This window comes from Bactrocera oleae, chromosome 5 (assembly GCF_042242935.1).
Source record: "Bactrocera oleae isolate idBacOlea1 chromosome 5, idBacOlea1, whole genome shotgun sequence".
Lineage (NCBI taxonomy): Eukaryota > Metazoa > Arthropoda > Insecta > Diptera > Tephritidae > Bactrocera > Bactrocera oleae.
The window spans coordinates 33,104,903-33,129,569 of NC_091539.1; the positions used below are offsets into that span (position 1 = coordinate 33,104,903).

Genomic DNA, 24,667 nt, shown 5'->3' on the forward strand with positions numbered 1-24,667 from the left:
GAACATAAATACAGTTATAAAACATTGCTTTCAGGTGTGCAGTGTACTGCCATATACAGACACATGTGTATGCATATATAAAAACACTGCTGCATTCTGATTGCACACGAAAGCATCTGTGATAGTGGAAGATATTATGAACTTTGCTTTTACAGTTATGTGATGGACGCATTGGAAGTGTTGTCATTAGAGCTCCTGGCTACTAGCCCTTTCGACAGCTGCATACTCCGTGCATATGTACATATGTAATTCCAAACATATGCGCACTTATATGTATTCATAGTTATGCAAAGGGACTTAAGTAATGGAGTGCTCGGAACCGAACTATGTGGAATGTATGCAAATTGAAGGTTTATTACACGCACAGACATCAACCTTTAGTTGCCTTGCGATAAACCTTAATTTGAACATAACAAAAACTAGATTATCTCCTTAAAAGGATTTTATGAAACATTTTAAAAGCTCAGTCATATTAGTGTTGTGGCTACTTGACAGGTTTAGTCAGAACTTAAAACCTTAAACGTATACCTAAACTAACTTCGAAATAATTTTTTACTCTGAAATTTCTGATGCTCTGGAAATATTTACATATAACTGATAAACAATTTTTAAAAATAGCAACGCCAAAAAAATCATTTTCGAATTTAGGCCTTTAGACTATCTCGAATCGACGAATTTCTTTCGACTCATTCCTGAAGTCGAAATGAGCACGTACACAAAATTTCCCATTTATCATTTGCAAATAGTTCGGTACTTACGATCGTACTCACATCGTGTAAAATATAATTTCTATAGAATACTATTATACAGTTTAAACGATAACGCCACCAAGTTTTCATAAAAAGCTTACTTTTCTTAAAATTTATCATATTAGCAATTATGGTGAGAGAGATAATTCTTTGGAGACATATGGTATATATTATATAAGAACACATCGTTATTTGTTAATTATATTTGGTAATATTATTTTTGTACTTCCATATCCAGGGAAATGGATTACTGTCTTCATTACCCGTAACCGTGCTATTATCCAACTAAAAATCGTCTTATTGTTAAGCGCTTCTGTACGTACAATATTATTGTAATTTTCTCCAAAAAAATACTCGTTGAAATAACTGAGTGCAACAATTGCACAAACTCGGTTGGTGGTATCGACTTCAACTTAAGTAATTCAACATAAAAAATAAATATTTGAGAATTTTCAAATTTGGAGCTTATGTATGGTACGTGTATATGCAAACATGAACGTCTACGGTTGTGAGTGTAAATGCATGAAGTGCTTGCAATTTTTGTTAAATGACATGTTGTGCCTGTTTATAGGCGACAATATCGAGCACTCATTAAGGCTTCATTGTCAATGATTTTTGAAATTTACTCACCTCGTTAAATATAGAATAAGCCAGACACATTGATACCGGATGCAACGGCTTGTAATGATTGCCGAATGTGTACATATACCAGAGGCCCGGCGCCGGAAATATCACTGTCAGCATATCACATATCGCCATAGCTGGAAAAATACAATTAGACAAGCGTTCAAATGCGAAAAGGCATAATTAGGGGAAAAGTTACAACAAGCAATATCTATTTTCAAATAATAATTGGATTTTTGTGTTTATCTTTGCAAGTTGTGTGATGAGTAATTAAATAACGAGTGTACTTATCACTTTACCGAAATTATTAGAAAAGTAATTATCAAAGCATAATTTGGCATAAAATACATGTGAAAGGTGGATCTCACAATAAGTGATTTTATGTATAACATATGGTGTAAGAACATGGTGTATAAACACTCACAAGTCATCTCAATTGAAGAGATAAGTATGAGATATGGTTAACGTTGGAGAGTAATAGCGAATCTAACAAACAGCTAGCAAGAATCGAATAGATCAGTAAACAAGCAAGGAAAGGCTAAGTTCGAATGTAACTGAACATTTCATACTCTTAAAACTTTCCAGGATCAAAGCTGCTGAAATACCTTATACACAACGATACATTGTTATTAGAAAAACACGCTCTTTCAATTTCATTAAGGTAAATCACACATCAACCGATATATGTGCTAAAAAGTCAGGCGGAAATTCTAAAATCTTTCCAGTAGGTATATGGGGGCGAATTGCCACGCCCTTCGTCCAAATTTGACACCGGCTCCTATAAAGCTCGCTCGTGCTATCCTGGGTTTATCGCACTTTTCGTAGTTTTTAAGAAAACCGTTATATGATGAGTGGGTGGGGTAGACTTATTGGTTTGGAAGACATATTCATTAAACTTATTAAGAGCGGGGCCATGTCCACTTCTTTAAGATTTTAAACCACAGCTGTCCCTCCTCAATTTGATTCGTTGCGCCAAATTTGAGTTATATATCTTAATTTACGGCTTAGTTATGGCACTATATATGTTTAATGGCGTTTGGGGGCGTGCCAGTGGTCAAACTACACCCATCTACGAACTCGTCCTTACTCTTTTGCCAAGGAACTTGTGTACCAAGTTTCATTCTGATATCTTAGTTTATACTTAAGTTACAGCATGCAAGGACAGTGCGACGGACAGATGGACGGACGGACAGAGATACATACGGATTTCAACTCGTCTCGTTATACTGATCATTTATATATAGGTATCCCTGTACTTTTCTCTTTTGAGTTAAACTTTTCGTTCTTTGTTACAAGACGACAGAGAGATAAAAAGATATGTACATAATCTTATAAATACGTAGCCTACAAAGGAAAACTTTGCGAAAATGGTGATTTAAGTGTCAACATAGTCTCCTTTTAGCTCGATACATTTGACCCAACGTTGCTTTAACTTCTTTAAAAAATTTTAAAATGACGTTTTCTGGAGATCTGCAAAGAAATCCTTATTTCGGCAATAACCTCCAGATTCAATTGAAATGTCTGAGCAGTTAGTGACTTTTTCAAGAACAAGAACAAAAACTAGTCGGACAAATAATATATGTAAAATACCATGGATGGGAAAGCAGTAAGTAGCCTCATTTATCTAATTTCAGAGGTGTGAGTTATATTATCATCCTTGAAAAGCACTTTCCCTTCGCCAAATGGAGCTTTTGGGTCTGCAAGTCTTTCGTCGAACATCTAGCGCCCTGTGCCCGCTTTGCTCTTCTCCAAGCATTCGATATAGATCACACCTTATGAGCTTATCGCTCCATACGGCATTCTTCACCTTCTTCGGAGCAGGTTTGAAGGTGAAGTCCATTACTAATTGTAGATTATTTCTTGATCTGTGGTGTATACCAGTGAATCCAGTTCTCTCGACGGTCACGAAACAATGTAGAAATTCTTTCGGATTGCGCTTAAACAGCATCAAATAAATCAATTTTTCACCGTTGTCATCGATGAGAAGAGTCAAAACCCCTGTGTTCCTTGGTTTAACTGCGCGCTTTGCGCTTCAAAAACAAGAATCTAATCACCGACCCTCAAACCAATTTTTCTACATTCGAATACAAACTCTGAAAGCTATAGCAAATTTTAAAGTATTTTAAAAAGCTGTTTCGGAGCACATCTGGCATAGAACTACTACCATATAGGATGATGTGAGCTCATAGCATTGCTCTCCAAACAGACGGTAAAGTAAGATATGAAATGACATAGATTGGAGGAAGGGGAAGATACAAACGTAATTTTTCTGACAGAAATTTTTCTATCTGAAGAAAATTCGAAATAACTCTAATCATACCCACAATTTGAAGCACAACTTCTAATGTCATCACAACCACAAAAATAATTTTGTACAATGAACGGCAATTATAAATTATTTCAGTCAGCCGGAAGGTATAACTGACTTTGTGAAAATGGAGTGCCGTAATTTAGGTTCACGAGCTTCGTAATGTGTGAAACCGTAAACCCGTTATTTCCAATGAGTGTAGCCATAACCACATGCCAACAACAACTGTATTCAAAAAATCATCCATACCAACACCATAAGCCGTTAATTAACTTTTATGTCTGCAGATGTGGGCAAATATGAAGTCATAATTTTTGGTAGTGGTTGTCCGCATGGACACTGCGGAACTGCAAAATTGTTGAGCAATTAAGCTACTTAACAGTGTGTTTGTACAAATATTTCTGGGTAACTGTGTATTCGTGGAATTTAATATTATTCATTGCATTCTTTTATGTTATATGGTAACCACGAAACCATAAATCTGTGTGTTCCACCACTCCCAGCTGTGGAGTTTACAGTCAGCACTAGTACAAAGCATGTTTTGTACAACAACAACAAGTAACGAACGATTCTGCGGGCATCTGTATGTAAACTGGATCTTTTAGTGCCTTTAAATTGCCCCAACAACTCCCTGACTAGATGGAGTCATTTGAGTGCTGCATTAATTAAATTTCGCCTAATGCTTACTTCAATCACAATCCTTATTTTTCGTTTTTATTTTGCGTAGAGACTGTGTGGTGACATTCAAAAGATGTTACCGAGACGCTACCTAAGTGATAGTTTAAAGCGATTAATTTTCGAGCGCACTCAACCGAGTTTGAATTGTAAAATGCTAGCAACATTTAAAATTGCCCAATTAATCCCATGAATGCTATTGCAGGCAATATCCGACTAGTCAACTCATTTCCATACCGCTCTTCCGGCGGTAATTTTTCCCAATTTCATTATTTATGAGTTCAAAATGGCTAATTAGCTCAACAACTTGAGTTGCATGGCATTTAATGAAATTTATGGATTTCAGATTTATTTAATATTTGACGCCGCTTCATCCTTTACTATTTTCCAACCGAATTCCTTTTTGTTTTAAACTGTAAATTACTTCAGTATTTGATAACGATAGAATACGAGCAGCTTTGTCAAAAATAGAGGGTGAGTTGATTAATGTATAACTTTTTATAATCCATTAATAAAATTTTGAAAAAGGGGGCGCGGCCCCGCCCTCTAATAAGTTAAATGTACATATCTCCTAAGCCCCTCAAGCTACAATAACCGAATTCGCTTAAGGGGGTATTCTGGTCTAGAGGCATGATTTTTAGGTATTTTTTAAAGTGCTGTATAAAATAGGCAATTAATATTTTTACTATCCATTTACACATACAAAACGCCAGCAAAATGCCTATATCTCCGAAAATAATTCGAATTTTCAAAAATCCTCTCGTACACACATTCTTGAATAGTTAAGCTTTGAAAATATGAAAAAAATTGATTTTTTGAAATTTCTAGACCAGAATACCCCCTTAAGAGAAATTTTTTGAAAACTCCTGAAACTGACATCGAAGCTGTGAAAATTGATGAAATCGGATGATAAACTCGCCTTTTCCCCACATAACGGTTTTGTTTAAAACTACTAAAAGCGCGATAAATCAATAACTAAATGCACCACAGACATTAAATTTTACACCCAGTATGATAAAAGAGAGCTTTATATGAGCCGTTTTCAAAATTGGACGATGGCTGTGGTACCGCCCGCATTTAGGGGAAAAGCATGTTTCGGGACCTGCTCGACCGATTTCAACCGACTTCAGTAGATTGCCACAATGGGCAAAATCTTACTGCATCTACGCCTACTTCCCGTATAACACAAATATTTAAATTCCATTTGATTCTTTTACTTTCCAGTACACAAATCAAGCACTAATAAATATATTCGAATAAAACTTTTCACAAATAGTGCATGTGAAGTATGCAATCGCGGGTCTAAAGAATGGTCAAAATCGGACTTTAACTATTCAAGCCCCCACAAACCGAACAAGTGGAAGTGGGTCAATACTTCTCTTAGCCTTCATATACCTAATATAAAGATTTTTTAACTTTCTTGTGACTTTACACCGCACATATCGCCCAATGAGGAAGTTACTTTAAAAAAATTGAGATAGCGACAGTGTATCTTTGTGCCTAAAATGGGTAAAATCGGATGAAAATTTGCCTTCGCCCCCATATAACTGATATGCAGGAATTTTAAAACGTCCGGCTGACTTGACTCTATATATGTGTACATATGTCTATATTTATATATTTATAAAATTGCTTGAAAACAAGTTCTCAAGTATACTTTACCAATTTAAAAAATTAATGCAATCAGCCCCTTCATTTCTCTGTCCCCAATATAACCTATATAGTGGTTTCCGACTTTCCACCGGACTTTCAACCGTTTAGGTTGGTCAAAATGTGTGATATTTTAATAAAATTAAGTTTACACGTTTTCTTTAAAGTTATAATTATTATATATTAATAGTTTAACGCTCAATATAAGTGAAATTGATTTTTTAATATTGCCGATACCAGAAAATATTTCCCCGACTTTGATCCTTGCCAGTTGCAAAAATATAAAATTTTCGGTTGCACCCGAACTTTACTCTTTCTCACATCTTTAAATATCATTTGATTCATACTTGGCTACAATTCATGTTAATATCTAGTATTATGTCTTATAATTTCTGTGGTAAATACCGTCTACGAGCTAACCGAAGGATACGTCAACGTGATATCCAACAAGGACACGCCGAAATTCTCTTCTCTCTCAACTGCATTTCCGAAAACTTGGATCCCTGCGTCGCAGAGACTACTCGCGGGGATCTTTATATCTGCTCACATATTTTTTTTTCAAAAATGTCATTAGTGTTCTATTTAAAATCGATCCTGTAAGCAAAAACAAAGAATAGTACTCAAACATGAAATCCTTATTGCACAGTAAAAACAAACAAAGCTCTGAAGTGCTGAAATTAGCGCGACCTAAACATCGTTATCGGCTGAGAGCGAAGAGGAAAGTGATGGAAAGCCTTCTGCTGCCTGAAATGCTAATAATATCGATTTCATTTTAATGTATGTTTGCATTTTTTACTGTGCGATAGAGAGCAGTGTGTTGTCATTTAGAAATGTGTTTACAGTTAGCATACTACGGCCCATACGCCTTCACATCGACGCCTTGTGCCACCAAGGCGTAAAATTAATGTTGTCATCGATTTCGCGTGTGTTTACATCAAGGATCTGACACTGAAATCACTGCGCATTACGAGCTGGCAAAGATATATAAGAATATAACGTATGGTTGTGTATACATGATATATAATATATGCTAGTGTGCTAGTGTAAGCGTGTCATGTGTGCATTTAAGCGATTGCATTCACACCTTGTACTCTTGTACTTGTCTAATGAGAAAAGAAGAATCGCAATAGGCACTGTTGTAGGGGAGGTTGGTGTTCAAAACTTCCTCTAATAAATAAGTGCACATTTATGTAAGTGGACTTAGGGGTGATTAATGTATGTGTATGTGTTTAATAAGAGTAAATTATGAATGTAACTTAAACAAAAAAAAATTAATAACATGATGTGTACCGCCTTATGTACACCATAATCTTAGTTCGAGCTTTCAACTGAAAGACAATCAAGGTTAATGTCATGAGACTAGGACTTATATCTGAACAACAGGTAACATGTATCTGTGTCATTTATAGCAAATATTCAGTTCGATAATGACTCAATGTGTATGCGTCATCTCTTTCTTCATGAAAACCAAATCAAAGAGTAATTAAATCTATGTAAGCTGTACTGTAATGTTGTTATCAAGCTGAGAGTTTACGAAAATATGAAACTGCAGTTTAAGTCCTTATAACCCTATTCTTACAACATGTTGCATTAATTGTAATAGTTTTGTTCACAAGACGCATGTTTTTAGAACCTAAAACTAATTGAAAAACTACTAAACTAATTTGAGCCAAAATTGGTGCATAAAATTGTATTGATATACTTCCACTACAGTTTGCATATGGGCGAAGCCAACATAAATCAAATTTCAATATCGGAATAAAACTTTCTGCAAATAGTTCCGCCTAGTATTGGTGCCTGGTCTAAAAATAATTATCAAAATCGGACTATAACTTTCATATCCTAAGATTTAGCATATGTGAAACTGAAACTACAGCTGGCTTTATAACGAAAATATTAAATAATATAATATAATATAATATTAATAAATTTTAATGATATCTAAGTGTCCAACTTTTTTTTCTAAAATAACATAATATAATAAAAACGGTTCAAGTAGTACCGAAGTAGTACCCAAGCCCAGACATGCCTAATAAAAATGTTTCGAACTTTCGGTTGACTGTACACCGTAAATAAAGTTCAATTTTATCAAAATGAAGTGAAAGAATAATCTAGGAGATACTGTGGTTTGATGCCGAAACTAAGTGAGTCGGACCCTGATGATAATGATTTTCGGTATTCTAGTGAACTTTATACGAAAACAATATGGAAAATTGGGTGTAAAAATAAATAAGCTCAGTATAATGAATTTTGACTTTCCGGCTGATTAGGCACGGTATATTTTATTTTATATATACATACAGGTTGGTTGAAAAGCTGCTGCACTCATCAAGAAATACCACTACTACCTCCAATTTTTTTTTTCTCAAGTTGGTACATCTGTCGTGAGAACAGAAGTCAATTCTGTCAATTAATCCTTTGTTTACAAGCCATTTGAAGTTGACGTGTCGGAATATTTTTTTAATATGGAAAAAATTTAATATCGCGCAGCGAAATCGAGGAAGATCCAATGGAGTACTCGAGTGATGTGGAGAACACTGAACAAGGTGAGCGTACTTCGGGGTCTGAGCTTGGAGACAGACTCTCCAAACTTTACACTGAGAGTGAGCTTTTAAGCGACTCTCAAGAAGACGCAAAGAAAACACTAACTAATGCGTTTTCTCCAAATTAATCTACACCACAGCAAACTAGCTTCAGCAGCCCTAATTAACCGCATGGCAGAAGAACAGCCTGAGTTTGTCCTCATTTAGGAGCCATGGGTTAATGGAGGACGTATTTGCGGTCTGAGGACACCGGAGTATAATTTATACGTGGCTGGCTGCGTAGGTAAGGCTAGGACATGTATATTGGCTAGTAAAAAGCTTAATGTCTTTTTACTACACAGTTACAGTGGTAACGACACTACAGTAGTAAGCCGGGCGACGGGCGGAAAGAAATACCGGCTGGCATCATGATACATGCCGTATGACGAGGTAGCAGTACCATCGCACCTGATCAAAGAGCTGGTACGAGACACCGAAGCATCCAAGCGCTTGATTATACTTTATACTTGGGTGCGACTCCAACGCACACCACATACTATGGGGCAGCACGGACATCAATGAAAGGGGTGATTTACTTTTTAATTATTTAATAGGAAGGAAGCATTTGTTATGCAACAAAGATAGATATAACACTTGTATCGGAAGAACTGGTGGATAAAATAACAAATTGGATGGTACTGGAGGAACATTCCTTCTCATATCACCGCTACATTGAGTGTATAATTGAAAAGAATGTAGTTAGGGAAAAGAAATTTAGGAATCATAGGAAAACGAACTGGCAAATGCACATACAGGAGCTAAAAAAGCGTATTCCTATGATTCCACCATTTCAACCAGAGAACAAAGAGGACCTAGAGAACCTCGTTAAACAGTTCACAGATTCTTGTCGTCAAGCAATAGAGATGTCTTGTCCATTAACAAACAGTAGGGGAAGAATTAGGCCCCCTTGGTGGTCTCCCATACTTAAGAACATGCAGAAAGATTAAAGGAAGCAATTCAATATTGCCAAATTATCCCAAAGAGAAGAATAGTGGGATAACTATTATAACCTCCTACGGTCATACAAAAAAGAAGTAAGGAAGTCAAAAAGAAATTCGGGGAAATCTTTTTGTAATGACATCGAGAATACGACAAAATCGTCTCGACTTAGAAAAATAAATGACACAGTCAATACATAACATCTGATACCTTCAGACGCCAGACCACAGCTGGACGGTATCCAGTGAAGAGACTCTAGGCCTACTAATGGATACTCACTTCCCAGACAGTTCCTAGAACCACATAAGGGAGCATATACTGGAGACTGAAGTGCTCTGCTAGACATAGTGTCAGATAGTCATGTTTATTGGGCGATAGGCAGCTTCAAGCCTTATAAATCGCCGAGACCAGATGGATTATTCCCGGCTCAGTTACAGCTGTCCCTAAGCTAAACAAAAGTCTAGTCTAGCTAGATAAACTAGCCAGAACAGACACCACCCAACAACTAAATCCTGGGAAGGAGAACATATATTATATATGCCTCTGGCTACTTGTAGATACTTAATCGACAAACATGTCATTAACATAGCCGAGTGTCAGTGGAATCAGTCCCTGACTTGCTCAAGTAGCAGGCAAACGTCGCATGAATGGAATATGAGCCGCACATGCCGACTGTTAAAATTCAAGCGGAATGATATAAGAACTCTAGTAGAAGTACTAACAGGACACTGTTTAATAGGCAGACATGCAATTAGACTTAGTATGCCATATAACGACTATTGTAGAAGCTGTCAGGAAGTAGAAGAGGAGGAGACCATTAAACATCTTCTATGCGCTTCTCGACGTCTCGGAGTTTGCACGGATAAAACTTGTCTCATTGATGAAGTTCATCAGAAGTACGGGGTGGTTCAGAGAGGAGCCAATAGAGTGAGGGGACCGCAGTCCCGGTGGTATCACAAAGAGCCTCCTAAAGGCCTAGGTGGGTCGAAAGACAGCCACTTTACCTACCTACCTAGCCTCCATATCCCTAATATAATAGTTCCCGCCTTTCTTGTTTAAAAAACAGTTTTGACAACTCAAAAAAGAAACCCCTTGCCTATGATCCTGATAAATGAGAGTGTATTTAATGTTTGTCTGCATCCGAAGATATCACATCCTTATTTATCAATATTTTACTTTCTACTTAATGATTTAATTAATCTAGGCTAACATATAATGTGTTGATGTCTATAGTCAGGTAAGGAACCTAAATAGACTATATGGCAAGGCATATAGCTGAAATAAATTTTATTCAAATTTATTTAGAAAAAATTCATATACTTATATTCACGAAATATTATAGCACTTACCCCTTAAAACTAAATTTGTAGGTGTGGCCAAGTGTTTCTTACTTAGCACCAGCACAATCAACGAATTCGCCGCTACTGTTATGATCAGTAGAAAGGGCATACAATAACCATACAAAGGTAGTCCATATTCCAACGCATTATCGCAGGTCACATTCCAATATGATGCATTTGCCGCCTCGTCGAAGGACAAACATGGTGGCGGATACTCATAATAAACGCTCGAATTGTAATCCACCGCCAGTGTGTCATTATAGGCGTGAGTACTGCCCACTGTCGAACTGAGTGCACTATAGCTACCACTAACAGCTGCAGCGCTGCCAATGCCACCGCCCTCATCGCCACCATCACTACTCCAATAGGGTAGTGCTATCGCTGTTGTTGCTGCGGCGTCCACGTTGTAAGTTGTAGCCACATAAGACGCATTACTCGTGTCCAAAATGGGTGCCATAACGGCGGCTATAGTTTCTGTTACAAGGCTTGCAGTTTTAGTGTTGTGTTTCTGGTTGGATTGTGCATTCATATTTTTTTAAAACTTGACCATATGCTGTGCTCTTTTATGATAGCCTATGGTCAAATGTTTAAAAGTTTAATAGTTCTTAGCTTCAACTGTCTGCTTATTTCGGTGCGCTTTGGATCTCAGTGCTCATTGTTTCGGCCATTTTAGGCGTAAAGTTTAACACTCCTTCAGTGCTGTTGCTCTAGGCAAGCTAGTTTTACTTTCTCTCTTCTTGGTACATCCATTGAAATATAATATAATAAAGTTAGATGCTTTTAAACCACCTGAAAGAAATAAAAAGTAAGGAGGAATGAATTAAACTTTCTGGTAACAAGTTAAATTATTCAAAATTTTTATTTTCATAAAAACTGGCAAATCACCTAAAAGTATCAACATGCTTTAGGATACAGCACACCTAATATAGTTGTCTAATGGAATGATAACTTCACTTAAGGTAACTACTGTTGTAAAATTTTACACTCGTACACCATTGAAACCATCATATATGACTTATGTACTAATTCTTTCTGGCATACAATATATCATTTGTATATTAATAATATCTACATAAAAACCAATAGTTGATTTAGGTAAGTCAATCGAAATCCTTTAGAATTAAACTTAAATTAGGTCGTGATAAGGGCAGGGACACAGGTATAAGTTCAATACAGATGAATCCATAGTAGACAATCGAGTCAAGTTAGATACTAGAATCACCTTCCGACTACCAGACCACTGCAGTGTTTCCCAAGCGAAGATCACAGCAATTAAGTAAGCCTTCTTCTGACAAAGAACGTGCTCACAACAAGAAATATATTTATATATACAGATAACCAAACGGCTTAAAAATCACTAAAGTCTCTTGGAGTTTCATGGAAGATAGTGCAGGAATTCCTTGATCTCTTAGCGGATCCAAAATCTTATTTCACGATAAATCTGCAACGGGTTCAGGACATAATGATACTCCTGGCAACTGTGAATCAAATGAACTAGCCAGAACAGGTACCATCCTACAATTAGACTACGATAAAGAAGTAATATATTAGCCTCTGGCTACTTGTAGATATTTAATCGACAAATATGTTATATTAGATACAACTGAGTCGCGGTGAAGACAATTCAAACTTGCTCAACAAGCAGACACACGTGACATGAATAAAACACGGGGCGCATATGCCGACTATTGAAATTCAAAAGAAATCACATTAAAACTGTAGTAGGAGGGCTAACAGGTCACTTTTAGTAGTAAACATGCCAGTAGATTGGGGACGACATACATCAACTAAGAAGAAGAGACTAATGAACATCTTCTATGCGAATACAAGGCTTTGTATAAGAAAAAGATTGGAACTATCGGTTGAGGGTTTATCTCGGGATTTGCACATAATAGAATGAAGGAATTTCAGTTCCAGTGGTTTCACAATGGGCCTGTTAAAAGGATAGGTACGTTCTCAGACACCCACCCTACCTGCATACCTACCTAGGTAAGCAATTCTAAAACAGCTAAGCTTTGTCAGCCCAGAGTTATGCTGACAATCAAAATACCTTCCTCAGTTTAAGGCAACTTTAACAAATCTTGCATAATGTCCAATATACTGAAAGAACCAGTCATGCTCGTACTTCGCCAAAGAAAAGTATTGGGTGTATGCATTAATGCGGTTTCTTTCGAAAATTAAGACTTTATTGTGAAAAAATTGTTATACATTTAATGTTCAAAGTATTGCCCATCGGAAGCTACGATGTTTGCCCAACTCCTAATACTTTTGCAAGTTCTTCTTGCGTGTGGCATGCATCTGCGTCAAGCAATGTCTCCAATTCTGCTTTTTGAAATTTTTTTGGCTGTCCGGGTCGTTCTCCGTCGTCTAAGTCGAAATTGCCACTTTTAAACCATGCAAACCACTTTTGGTACGATCGTTCGGCTAAAGCATGGTCTCCATAGACGTCCGGTAAAATACGAAGGCTTTCGGTAGCACTTTTCTTCATGTTAAAGTAATGAAGAAGAACTCCCCGCAAAAACACTTTATCTGGTACAAATTTCGACATTTTCAAATGAATGAAATTGTTGTTCGCGCTAAAACAAATGACTTGTACTGTAAACGACGCGAAATGGCAGTACCTTTGAAATAAATATAGCCACAGATGAACACGACGCGAAATAGTACTAGTAGAGCCCTCTCTTAGAAAACCGCACGAGTTAATGCATACACCCAACAATATTAGAAACCAGAATTTGAATTGAAGCGTAATTTATCTAAGCAGTCACAGAAATGTTCAAAGCCGCCGGAGATATGTTGTCAACATGGAAGCATACAAGGTCCTGTCAAGCTTATTGTGTGTAAGATTGAAACCACTTGTCAACAAACTGATTGGACCTTGTCAGTGAGGCTCTGGACACTGCGCCAATTCCTGAAAAAAATCCGAGCATATGAAATCGACATCCGGCATCAGGGTAGAACCGGACCTCTACAAACCTTTTGTTACCAGGTGAAGTTTCGTACATAGCGATCCCTTATCTAGTTTCTTCAAACTCGTCATGAATTAATTCCTAATCGCTGCTGTCAGAAGCATCTTCATGTTGGCGGCGAGGAAGAAGCAGTTACGTAAGTTTTTGACTGGAATACCTCGTTTTGATACTCAACTTGTATCTATAGCTTTTATAAGTCTGTTTGTTGATTTCACCACATTCAAAAGGTTAAAATCGCTACACTTTTACGTGTTTTTAAATATATTTATATAGGTATTTAAATACCGCTTATCTAATTTAATGCTTATTAACATATTGAAGTGCATGGTATTTTCAAAACACCACTCTCAATAATACTTCACAAGGACAGGCCACTGACTTCACTGATCAATTGTTATTTTGAGATCAATGATTTTGAGTGGTCTATATAAAAGTGACACATTTACATATATCTCTTGTAACGATTAGCTTAGTTTCAGTTCTCCCGATTACAGTTGAATTAAATACGTCGATTTCTATCTCATATGCCAGATGCATTGTATCTACAATTAATTCCCCCGTATAGCATCAAGAATATCATAATACGCAATTTCCAAAGCATTAACATCAACCACATTTCAATTGAATACTAATTATCTATTGATTGTATAATTCGTTTCGCAACATCACGGTAGCGCACTTCATGTAATGAGCAATCTAAAAGATTTGACATTTGACAGCTAGCCCGTATTGGTAGTCTGATTGTGTTGCAGTATTTTTTAATTTCGTGCTTGTAATTACTAATTTCCTTACTAACAGAGCAAAACAATGAAATCGATACTTCTAGTTCTGTTTTTCAAAGGCAAATGAAGAGAATTGGAATTAGATTATGCGAAGAGTAGAAATACAAAACTAATTAATCCTCGCTATTCTTGTTAAAAGCCACCAGCCAAATTCCGATTTTTATTTAAAAATTGTGAAGTTTTAAAACCGGTAAAATTAGCTATACGAATTTTTGTAATTATACCCTGAACAGAATATACAAAGTTTGCCAAGGAGTTTGTAACACCCAGTCGGAGACCAAATAAAATGCATATATAAATGATCAGCGTGGCGAGCTGAGTTGAGTAAACCATATCCGTCCGTCTGTCTGTATATACGCGAACTAGTCTCTCACTTTTTGAGATATCAATCTGAAATTTAGCACCTCCTTTTCTCCCCAAGAACCTGTTCATATGTTGAACCGCCGATATCGGACTACTATAGCATATAGCTGGCCTACAAACAGAATGCACCGAATCCAGTTGTTGTAAGGGATATATTGTATTTGTTCAAAATGGAAGCTTTTGAAAATGCGAAAACAGTAATAACACTTTGTATAAATACATTTGTCTAATGTTAAAGTATTCGTATATTTAACTATACATTGGCATTTTGGAGCATAACACTCGCTAAATTAATCAGTACTAAAAACGAGTAAAAATAGTCCATCTGTTACTTACACATACTATATCTATATATAGTATTTATTTCAAAAACTGAGGGAGTAGTTTCCGTATATACAGACGGGCATGGCTAAATCGACTCAACTCGTCTCCGACGTTTCTTCTGGGTGTTACAAACTTCATAACATACTTAATATATCCTAGTCAAGGTGTAAAAATCATACGCGTTACCAACTGGCATTTATTAAATCTCTAAAATACTAAGTATTCCACATATTTTGGCTGTTAAGATTATTAAATTGATATTAAAAGAGAAAATTTTCTTAAATACAACCCAATTTTATGAATACACATATTAAATGACTTTTACACCTAAATCACCTCGGAATGTTTATCGGATGTTTATGGAAAACAATTTTGACAGAAATATGGCATTGGATGCGAAAACGTAATAGTCTCTATAACTACAATATACGTCCACCCAGAAAATAACTTGCTGGTTGTGTTATTGGATGAAACAATTGTAGTCCTTTTATTCATTAATTTGTGTTGCCAATCAAATGTCAACTTCAAGTCAATATCACACACACGCCAACCAATTGTTCAAATGACAGCTTTTTTATGTAAAAAACGAGCACAATTTAAATGTATATACTATATCAAGAAAAAATGTTCAAAGAGTGATGCAATTAAAAATTAATTATGTTGAAAGAGCATTAAGCTTTTAATGAAGAAAAACCACAAATTTGAAAATAATAGTTGTGTAAATTGCCAAACTAACAAACCTGATACTTAACATCAACAAAAATAAATAGATTTAATCGAAACCACAAACAATTGGCAGTAAAAACATCATACCAATTAAGCAGATAATAGGTATTGAAAACACATGCACTTTTGACAATACAATTACAAAATTATTGAATAAAAAGTATTAATAGCATATTAAATTAAATCTCTAAAATACTAAGTAAAATATGTATATGTTTTCAAGCGATTTCTTGTAAATTGCGTTCAAACAATAACGTTTTAGCTTTCCAAAGTGTAGGTAGCGCTTATTAGGGAAGATATAGAAGAAGCGACCACCAGATTTGTTGAAGTAACCGAATTAAATCTTTTGTTGAAATTAAATGTTTTCTTGATCTTGCCTTCATTAAAGCCCAAACATGCTCTATTGGACTGGCGTGACTGTCATGGCCAATCTAAAGTAACAATGGGGTTTTCTTGTTTCCATTGAGTACAGAGTCTGCTTCTATGTTTCGGATCATTGTCTTGTCGCAGTAACCCATCATGGTTATTGTTACCGTAATGCATTTCAGTTGACGCTATTTATACAATTTTACCACTTTAACGGCGTTCAAGTTTTCTGTGAAGCACCTCAAAACCCCAAATCCATGAGCATCCATAAACAACCTTTGGGGATACTTAACACTGCTTTGAATAAATGTTGAACCTTTTCTTAGCCAAACACGACTCAAAGAGTTTAACAATACAACTCATCTGTAAATATTACATTGCTCTACTCACGGTTAACGCTTTCCTGCCCCTGATGCAACCATTTTTCAGCGTGTGCGTTTGAAAGTAGGAGTTTGATTACAGTACTGCTTTGATTAATGCTAGAACTCTGAAGTCTGTCCCGTATTATATTAAGAGATTAAACTAATCCCTTTTTAAACAAAATATTGTTAACTTCTTTTAGACTGGGCATAGGTATCTACTCAAACAGGAGAACAATAGCATTGTCGTCAATTTTATATGTGACATAATTCCTCCCTCTTCGTGGCTTACCATCTAAGCTACCAATTTCTCCACAATAGTCAAACCTCTTCACAATTGTACACCTCGTACAACTGCTTCTAAGCAAAATTATTGATATTTGTCATAAAATATAAAATCAAAATTCTCCTAATTTTCTTTTGCTAAAATAAAGAATAGATTTGAGTAGAATATATATTGCAGAAAAAACTTGAAATTCGCTACATTGGTTGGTCGACGCGCCGTTTTCCAATTGCAGATAAACAAAATTCGCCTTTAATGAAACTGTTATGGCTTGACATATATCATCCAATCTTAGCAGAGTCAACGCAATCAACAACACATTGACCAAGTTAGCTTATTCACATGTCAAATTAAGTTAGCTGAGACGTCAACTTGATGTTGACAACCACAATTCAAAAGTTAACAAATCATACCACGTGTAATAATAATAACATTTCATGACGAAAGTGCACATTCAGCGTGATATTCGCAGATTCGCTGAAATTCTACCATTCACAATGAGAAAATTTTAATATCTAAATATTTATATAGTCGTGTTTAAATGATGCGTTAGGCTAATATAGCTTAAAATATTAAACTGACACCACGAATAAAGATAGAGCGTTAATATATTATATCTGAGAGGTTGGAACAACATTTTGTTTGTCCAGCAAAACATTTTTTATGACCTCAATTGAATCATGAATATACATATATGGAGTATATACTTAAAGAGTTAACAACAAAAGCTCATCGAGATCCAAATCGTATCATCATCAATGTGTTTCATCGGAAAAGCACTTGTCTCCACTCCTACAATTGATATTTTGAGGTCTTTCAAATAAGTGTTGAGAATACCTACTATATGCATACTCAGCGAGAGAGATGCATAAATTATATTTTCAGCATTTAACAATTCTTAATCTTTGTTCTATGACTTTTGTTCTCGATAAAGTTTACTCTCAACAAAGAAATTAAAACTGTTTCACTACTTATGGTCAGGAAGTACTGAACCTAATATATCTACCAGACCACAATGCACACTTCATTTTATTAAGATATGGTATAAATTAACCGAAATTTTAGGTATAAAGGCAGCCATAGGCACTGAAGCCCTAATATTTGGTATATAGGATTGAAATGTGAAAGAATCTCATGGAACTTTATAGTGTATAATCTTGAAGCAGGCGTATGATTTCATTATAAATTGTAACGTAAGCCCAAAACAGTATTATGGTCAAAATTTAATTGAATTTAGTGTCGTAGTAGCGGAGATATGGGATTTCACCTAAAAATGGGTCTTGCCATAGTTAGTAGTCTATCAGAGAGCGACTCACACACATTCTTCAAACAGTTATAAGCAACAGGTTTCGATTGTTAATTTTGCCCAATTTCATCAAAATATCTCGATTTGTATCCAAATATCACTTGCACGGAGTTCAATTCAAAGAATTTTAGGTTTACAATTCGTGGCATTCCTTAGGCTGATTTCAAATACTAATAATTTTTGTTATGATAAATTCATTTTAGAGACAAAGTGTTTTAAGAAACATTTCTACAATACAAAAGCGTAAAAAGCCATTAATACAGAACATACCAGCAATCGAAATATAAGACAAGTTGAACTATTCAACCAATAAAGATTGTATGCAAGCAAAAATCGTCGTCACAATGGCGCAGCGGTCATTGGCAGGCCAACAATGCACGGAAGCATTCAACCGCACATTTTCAAATAATCAACCGCAGCCATCATAAGCCACCATCGCTGTTACATGCCGCAGAAATGAGTGGAGTACAATGTAATCAGAAAGCAGCTGCGTTTGATGGGCTGAAGGTACTCACCAATGACGAAAATAAAGCAGATCATCATAATCGTTGCGACGGGCGCAACAGTGCCTGTAAACAAAACCATTATCCTTGATCAGCAAGCAGGAGCTGGAAAACTTTAGCTGCGGTCGCATTGCATGCCCAAGGCTAACTATCAAAGGAAGAGACTTTGCTGGCGCTGTGCAAAGAAGCATAGTGGCTTTACGCTAGTTGAGTGCAGAGCTTGTAAACAACTTGTAAATCAGACGCCGGATATAATTTAAATCATTGACTCAATAATGAAACTGAATTCCAGTTAAACACACAACCAAGGGAAAGCAACACAAATGACATTATAGTAAACCGCGTCATTGGGAGAGACTGCCAAGTGCTGGCAGTTACATCTATATATATATATATATATTCCATTTCTTATGTGGAAGCAAACTGTTTATTGCACTCTTCCATTTGTCGTTCATTTGCGACAAAATGGTGGTGTGTTGCGTATACGCCGCGTGGCAACAAATGCCACATTTGTTACAAGATGTACATATATCATATTTGTAAACGTTCGAAAAGAATAAATGAAATTTATCTAAAATCCAAGCAGCCTTTGATTTTTGCCATTTTGTTTTTTTAATGAACGCTTACTATTCGAATAGTCGTCAACGAACGCTTAACCGGTTAGTCGAATACCAAGAGCTCTAATGTATATACACACATATATATACACAAGTAGAGTGAAACTATGGCGGAATTCGGCGAAAATTGAAACAAAGAATTCGCATTAAAATCAAACTTCTCGAATGTTTTATTCAAGTTCATGATTCACCGTCGAAAGAGAGCAATTTTGACGGTGAATCATGAAAATACTTGAATTATGTCAAGTTAGCTGTAATGGTGGCATCTGTGGAAAATTTACAAATGACTAACATTTTTACAAGTTCATTGCGTTGTCTACGTTAATGCGTGGTCACAATTATATAAATTTCTTAATTGGTGAATAGATTTGTCGATGCTGCCAGTATTTCCGTCCGTCAGCACATGCAACAGTTGGTTAAAACTATTCAATTACCATTACTACAGAAAAATGGCGTAAGTCATAATTTTTTATATACCTATAATTACGCAATCAATTAATCTCTCATACGAGCAACCCAAAAGCGAACATATATGAAATATCTAAAATTGATAAAATCAGTGCTAAACTTCACCAGAGAACCAATAGTCTCAAATTCTTTCACACAGATAATATTTCAGCTCATATCTCGCGCAGTACAAAAAATATTTCGATGAAAGTGAGTTGTTAAGCTTACAAATTGCGTGCATAGAAATCAAACTTACTCGAGTGTTTTATAAGTGCCATTATTTCAATGATAAAGAAAGGAATGATATAATAAAGTCATAATAAATGAATAATGATAGCTAAAGTGCTGTATCCAGTGAAAAGCTCCTTAAAGTACCTATTTAATTTACTTAATATTTTCAAAGGTTTGTTCGCCCTTTTTACTACTTATACCAATATTTCTTAAACATCACGAACTTTATTTCAGTTAATTGAATATTGAAATATTTCTCAAAAGTGTATTAAATTTGTAGTAAGCCTTCTTAACCATATATGGTTGCATAATGTTCATTTAATAATTTCAAATTTTTTTTGCAATTTAATTGGATCAAAATACTAAATAGGGCTGCCATCCATCCATTCTCAAAGGTATTTCCAACATGGAGGCCTTTCAAAGTTTTTTTAAATAAAAATGTTCTAAGGGCTATTAACTTTCTTAAAAACATTCCGTTATAAGTTTTCGTTAGCAAGATATTTATTTATAATAACTTTTTGAAATTATCAAATATATGGAATGACACTAATAAGTAAGATTGCCATGCATTCACAAAAATATAAGTCTTCCGTAGACATTCTCAAAGTATTTAGAATTATTAAATAATTCATTTTATGTTATAAATAACTTTTAGGCGAAAACTTCCTAAGAAAATTCGATAGTAATATTTCTTCTTTATGAGCCTAATGTAAATTTTATAATACAATATTTAATTTCTTTTATTCATCGTTTGATTGTACTAATTTGTATATTTAAAGCGTTTATTGAACGAAAATTTGTTGGCAACCCTTTCGAAAATAGTGCCGACAACAAATTTTCTTTACTTTGTTATTTGTTTATTAAATTAATTGAATAAAAACATAAATTGCGCTGCCATCTCGACTCATATACATTTCCAACCGCAATCCATCCCTAAAACTCTAAATGATTCAAATATTACAACAGTAAAAACAAATATTGAACACTAAAAATAGTCAAACTTAAGCCTTAACTTTTACTGTGGTGGTTTTCTTCTGTATTGCAAGCGTGATGAATTTTTAATGAACAGTAGTGTAGCCCATATGTTTAATACCTATTTGAGCTTCTTTCAACGAATCACTTCGAAAATTTAACCTTATCTTGCATCTCCAAGAAGTATTGTAAAATATAGGGATTTTATATACGGAGATGTTTACATATATTTTAATTGGTTTATGAAACATTTCTCTTACATGGCTTATACTCATGTACCGTCGTTTTTTGAAACAGCCCATCCCAGCTTAAACTTTCACATTTAATTTGGCCACCCAACTTCCAAAATGATTGATACTGGAAAAAAATACATGTAATTTAAGCGAACACTCCATTAAAATACCTTGTAATGATGTGCAAATAACGGCAGCAGCCATCTGAGCAATGAATCAAATGCTCGGTAGTATTTTAGCTGAGCAAATAAGCCGAGAGCTTGATTGCAGCCAAGCATGTAGCGTTAAATTGTTTCAATTTACTTTGGAACGCTAGAGAGAAAATATATTTCTTCAAATTGTGCCGCAAACGAAAATTGACTTTGTCCTAATCATTATGTGGCATTGTATATCCACCAACTTTGGCCATAATTCAAAACCGCACAGCAAGACAAATATGCTTACATGTATTACAATACATAAATAGTAGCGTATGTGTACGAGAATGTGAAGGTACTACTGAAACCTTGAGTTGTTTTTGTACGCATCACAAAGACTTCATACTAATCACGATTGGTGAAACTTTTCCAAGGCCTACTACGTGAAATTCTATATTCATGCCAAACAAAAACGAAAACAACAAGCGTAACATAATTCAAAATATTTCACGCTGTTTTGAAAATATATATATATATAATATATATACATATAATATATATGTACATATATATAAATATACACATGCATGTATAAAAACAGTTAGCAAAGCCTGCTCATAAACTCATCAATTGCTTTGAACAAAAAAGCAAAGAGAAAAACACTCACACACATTTCGTTTCACTTGTTTTGCCATAATTCTCAAGTGGGCTCATCTAACTACTGCTCACACAAACGAGTGGGTGCTGCGTGTTTTCAATTGCTCAGTCTACCTTTGCCGCATACATTCTGCTGCCGTTCCGCTTTTTGTGCTCATCGCTTATCTCAGTTTACGCGCTTGTATATCTGTTTTGACGCGCCTACTTTGCCCTCGGTTAAGGATTTCGATAAGCTACGCTTTTTAGTAAACTCTGCAGGCACTACATTTATATGCTTTTTTTTGCACCCCTGCTTTATCGCCCTAACACGCTAGTGCTATTAATCCCGAACACACAATCTAGAAATGCTTAGGCTCGCAACAAGGATCGTGAAGCAAAAAATATACGTTTCTCTCTCGGAAGCGACCAGCAAAAGAATTCTCAACTACAAAATTTCGTTACTTGAGTGAGTATTCTTTTTCCGCTCGCTTACAATGGAGCTTATGTAAACAACAAACTCCTAACGGAGTTTTCGAAATTGTACTGGGTATATTAAGTTTGCCACAAGGTTTGCAACGCCCCGAAGGAAGAGTAGGGTCTCCAACATATATATATTTATATGATCAGCATGATGAGCTGAGTCGATTTAACTACATCGCGACAGACCGAACTCGCTCCTCAGTTTTTGAAACAACGATCTGAAATTTCGCACACATCCTCTTCTCGTTGAGGAGTTGCTTATTTGTCGGAATCGCCTATATCGGACATCTAAAGCATATAACTGATATACAAACTGAACGATCGGAATAAAGTACTTATATGGAAAACTTTTTCATTTGACGAATGTATTATTATTCAAGGGAACGATGCAATATTCGAAGAAACTCTGAATGGAGTACTATAGCATATAGCAACCACACAAACTGAACGTTCGGAATCAAAGGCTTATATAGTAAACTGATCGCATTTAGCTGCCATACAAACTTACCAATCAACATCCTGTAAAGAATATTTTGTATATGTGAAGGGTATTATAGCTTCGGTGCAACCGAATTTAAAGTTTTTTCTTGTTTTTTGTTGAAAGACATTTGGAAAAGTCTAAACATTTTTACAACCCATCACCTTTTTTGGTAGTACCTCAACAGAAATAGAACTCTATCGTTTTATTACAATATTATATCCCGAAAAATCAGTATAATAAAAGAGATGGTTTTCCCGTCACTATCAGTAAGTGTTTACATGTTCATGGCTTTCTTTTTACTTAATAGATGGCTGTAGGATGTATTCCTAAAGTGTGGCTTTAAACCAAATATTATGTTATTCGCATTACTGACATCTTTCAGCGTAAGGATATTTAAATATAACAAAATGTGTAATGCCACTCTGTTCAAAAATGAACATGTGCGTTGGTACCTAAGGGCGCCACTTAGACGGGGCGCAGCAATACTTGTATATTTAGTTTTTTTATTCTACATATTAATAATATCAAATAAGATAAGAAACATGTAAGAACAAATACAGTCCACTCATCTTAAATATGTATGTTCAAATATATTTAACAGGCTTACATACATACATATACAAACACATAAATATATATGCATTTATATGCAACAAGCACACATTTATATGAGGCACGAATGAATTTACATGCAATACGCTTGCACTCAACAATTAACACAAAAATATTTACTTAGATTAAAATGTATTCATATGATAACTTGTTGACCTAAGATATACATTTAGGCAATTGATTACAAATACACATGTGCACTTGAAAACAACCCCATACCATGAAGAATAAATGAGGTGCTACATACATACACAAATATTTAGTTAGTAAAGATAGATTCTTAAAATATTATATAAGTGATGAGTTTAGTAAAATAAAATTAGAATGAAATACTTCTCAACCAATGACTTGCCTATCAATTTTAGTCCGCCACCAAAGGTAAAACAATATTGTATACCTCGGCATTTGGCCTTACAAACCAAATAAATACACTTAACATTATATTCGCTTTTCAGTTGGACGACCACAAAATTATACAAAATTGAGTATATTAAAGACCCATGTATTTTGCCCATGTAAATATATTTTAATACTTCCGCATAATTTTGAGCTAATATAAAGAAACATTTAATAACTTAAATGCATTAACCCCAGATATAGGAACTCTGAAAATGCATGCGACAAAGATTTTATGAAATTACTCCTCGCCTTCTCCAAATCCAGCCATTATCAGAATCACAGCTCACGAATTGGCCCAATACGGATGTCTGTCTGTTCGTCCGTCCGTCCGTCTCTCTGTCTGTCTGTGCAAGTTGTAACTTGAGAAAAAAGTTAGATATCGTAATTAAAATTGGGAGGCGTGTTCCTTGGCAAAAAAAATGTGAGAACAAGTTCGTAAATGGGAGTGATCGGACCACTAACACGCTCAAAAAACGCCATTTAACAAAAACCTATAAAGTGCCATAACTATGCACTAAATTAAGATATAAAACTGTTATTTTTCACAGAAGATTGCAGTAGCAAGGGGCACCTG

The 24,667-nt window shown here is 35.3% G+C and overlaps 1 protein-coding gene across 1 annotated transcript in view; it reads right to left on the reverse strand.

The window, feature by feature from the left end:
- Positions 1–24,667, reverse strand: part of SPR (Sex peptide receptor) — a 123,862-nt gene that overhangs the window by 42,340 nt on the left and 56,855 nt on the right. The window contains exons 4-5 of the mRNA XM_036371794.2: positions 10,877–11,656; positions 1,380–1,510 (exon numbers count right to left, since the gene is read on the reverse strand). Coding sequence (XP_036227687.2) covers positions 1,380–1,510; positions 10,877–11,396 — 651 coding nt within the window. The 5' untranslated portion in view covers positions 11,397–11,656. The remainder of the gene's footprint in view (positions 1–1,379; positions 1,511–10,876; positions 11,657–24,667) is intronic.